We start from the raw sequence: 2,917 nt of genomic DNA on the forward strand, positions 1-2,917 counted from the left end.
TGAGATTGGAGTCAGAGCACCCTGGCTCTGTGACCATGGATCTCCCTTCTCAGCCATAAAATGGCAAAGGATGCCAGGACAAGGGGCCTGGCCACCACACACACACACACACACACACACACACACACACACACACACACACACACACACACACGCACACTTCCCATCCCAGCTAAAATCAGGTGTTAACACTTGCTATGTCAAGTGACATGGCCTCCCTCTACCACTGACAGAACAAAACCTGACCTGATGCTAGCCAACACCATAACAAACCTTAAGCTACAAACTCTTTAGCTACTTCCCCTCTGGCTCAGCTAAGATGACAAACAACAGCCCTTGTCCCTGCCGATGTGCACGCAGGAAACCTACCTTCAATGTTGCTTCATCTAGAACTCTCACTTCCTCGATGAGTTTTCCCAGTTCTTCTGCACTCAGCAAGGAGATAACTGACTGGCCGGCCTGAGAAGAACAGTGGCTCCTGTCCTCAGTTTCCCCGGGCTCTGTGAGACCTTCTGAATATTCTCTCAGCTCTGAAAGGCTTTCACAAGCAGAGATAACATGGTGTGAAAAGCAAGATTCTTTTTGGATTTTTTTTGTTTGTTTTTGTTTTTCTGGGTTTTGTTTGTTTGTTTGGTTGGTTGGTTTGGTTTGGTTTGGTTTTTGTTTTTGTTTTTGTTTTTGTTTTTGTTTTTGTTTTTGTTTTCTCGAACCAGGGTTTCTCTGTTACAAGACTCTTTATCGACTTCATCCTACCAGGGGCTCTGTTAGCTACATGCTATTTGGGAACTCTGTTATGACATATCCACCTTCAGCAGCACAAACAATAAATAAATCACAGCTTATTCAAGAGGGTATACACAGACCCAGCCCTGCAACAGAAGACCTTGGACCCCCTACTGTCCCTCACAAAAGGGAAGCTGGCCTCACCCACCTCCTGACTCTAGCTAAAGAAGGAGGTGGGTGTACAAGCCAGGACTCTGCTCATAGAATCAGAGGCTGACCTGAAAGAGTACTAAATGTCCTACTCACTGCCCAGGTCCTGGGCCCATGTGAAGATCAAGACAGATTCTTACTGGAGAGCATCCTCTGGCCTCACCCAGAGCTCTTTAAGTCGAGAGTGCACTTTTCATTAACCTCCTGTATCTTTGTGGGTAGCTTACCAGGGGCCTGGACATATCCCCCACGTCTCATCCCAGCCATCAGCTGTTATGTAAACTACTCCTTAACATGGAAGACAGAACTCCAGTGCACATGTACACACACACACACACACACACACACACACACACACACACACACGCATATGAGATGAAATGATTTTTTTTAACCAGTGTGTCTGAGAAATGTTTAAATGCTATAGAACATAAAATAGAAAAATGGGGAGAGTGGAGATCAAGCAGGACACAGACACTCACTTGAGAGAGAACCCTGTGTCAGAGGCCATGGCTTCACCCAAACCACCTGCAGCTGAGCTGTTGTTGCAAGGTGACTTTGGAGACACCCTCTCCTTGGGGACATAGCTGATCTGGCCACAAGAGACTAAAGATGGAAGGCACAGCAGGGATTTCATGACAGCGGATGATAGCTGGCTGCTGATGGAATAAAGCTTACTGGCCTTTTCATCCAACAGCTTTGTCTCGCAGGACTGGGTTCTGGTCAGGGGGAAGCTCCGTGCCCGCTGGCTTGGCATCTTGAGACCTGGTCCTTGAGTAGCCTCGGTTTGTGTAGTCAACAGTCTCAAGAGAGGGTCTGGAGACAAAGCTTTTGGGCTGGGTCGCTGACCTGGGGGAGGAGACTCAAGCATACCTGGGTCCCTGACCTCAGAGGAGTTAGGGAAGGTTGTAGACATAGGCCCCACTTCCGTCTGTCTGTGCTTAGCTGTTACTGTAGCCTCTTGACCCAGGAGACCAGAAAACCATCCCCCATCTTGCTTTCCTGGAAATTTGGTGGTCTCCCCAGAGCTGAGCTGCAGGCTCAGTCTCTGGACTCCTCTGTCTGGCAATTGTGAGGAGCCAAAGTTTTCAAAGGAGCTGATTCTCTGCCTGATGGAGGAGGAGGAAGCCTGAGACTGTGGCCCTGGTGGGTCCCTAGAAACTGGTGTTGGCTGAATGGCTGAGGCTACTTCCGGGGGTCTCCTGGGGTCTGGGACACGATTCCTCAGACCTTTCAAGCTCTGCCGAAACCAAGCTGGCTTTGGGGCTACTGGGGGCCCCTTCTTCACAGTGCTGCCATCTGCTGACTTGTAAACTCTGGGAGCACCATTGGCAGTGTCCATTTTTGACAGGCCCCCCTCTGGATGGCCCTGTGTCCCATCCTCTTCACCAAGACTGGTGTTGGGCTGTAGCGGCGTACGGCTATGGTTCTCACTCATGATAGGGCTAAATAAGTTTTTGATGCAGTCGGAAATTCTAACCCAAGGGTCTTCGGTGGTGGTATCAAAGCTATAGTCCATCCGCGCCTGCCTCTTCAGCAGTGGGTGTTTTCCTGGGGATGCTGGAGTCTCTGGTGGGCAGAAACAAAGCCAAACCTGAGCATTATACTCTGTTGGGATTTCTTTCTCCCTAAATTAAAGTTACAGTGCTGAAGTGCTCAGGGGCAAGAACAGTGAACAGGCTGAACACTGGCTCCAAGGGCTGACACCTAACTGGGGTACCAACAGGCAAAACTGGAGAAACAGAGGACAGTGACATGGGCCATCTAAACATCCTAGAACTAGATGTGTTCCTGGGAAATATCTGCTCTGCCATTTGATAAGAGAGGACTCCAGCGGTCAAGACGGATGAGGGGCCACAGTTGTCGGAGTCAGGCAAGAGCCCATGTCGCCTGACTGTTCATTCTAATGTCCTCTCCACTGTCTAAAGTAAGTCACACAGATAACGTACCAAAAAAAAAAAAAAAAAAAAAAAAAAAAAAAAAA

The 2,917-nt window shown here is 48.9% G+C and overlaps 1 protein-coding gene across 2 annotated transcripts in view; it reads right to left on the reverse strand.

The window, feature by feature from the left end:
* The window catches only part of Il16 (interleukin 16), an 84,536-nt gene that overhangs the window by 6,902 nt on the left and 74,717 nt on the right, over positions 1–2,917 (reverse strand). For both annotated transcript variants that reach the window (XM_029533043.1, XM_021212404.2), the window contains 2 exons: positions 1,416–2,502; positions 370–538 (listed from right to left, as the gene is read on the reverse strand). In XM_029533043.1, coding sequence (XP_029388903.1) covers positions 370–538; positions 1,416–2,502 — 1,256 coding nt within the window. The remainder of the gene's footprint in view (positions 1–369; positions 539–1,415; positions 2,503–2,917) is intronic.

Source organism: Mus pahari, chromosome 1 (assembly GCF_900095145.1).
Source record: "Mus pahari chromosome 1, PAHARI_EIJ_v1.1, whole genome shotgun sequence".
NCBI classification, from domain to species: domain Eukaryota; kingdom Metazoa; phylum Chordata; class Mammalia; order Rodentia; family Muridae; genus Mus; species Mus pahari.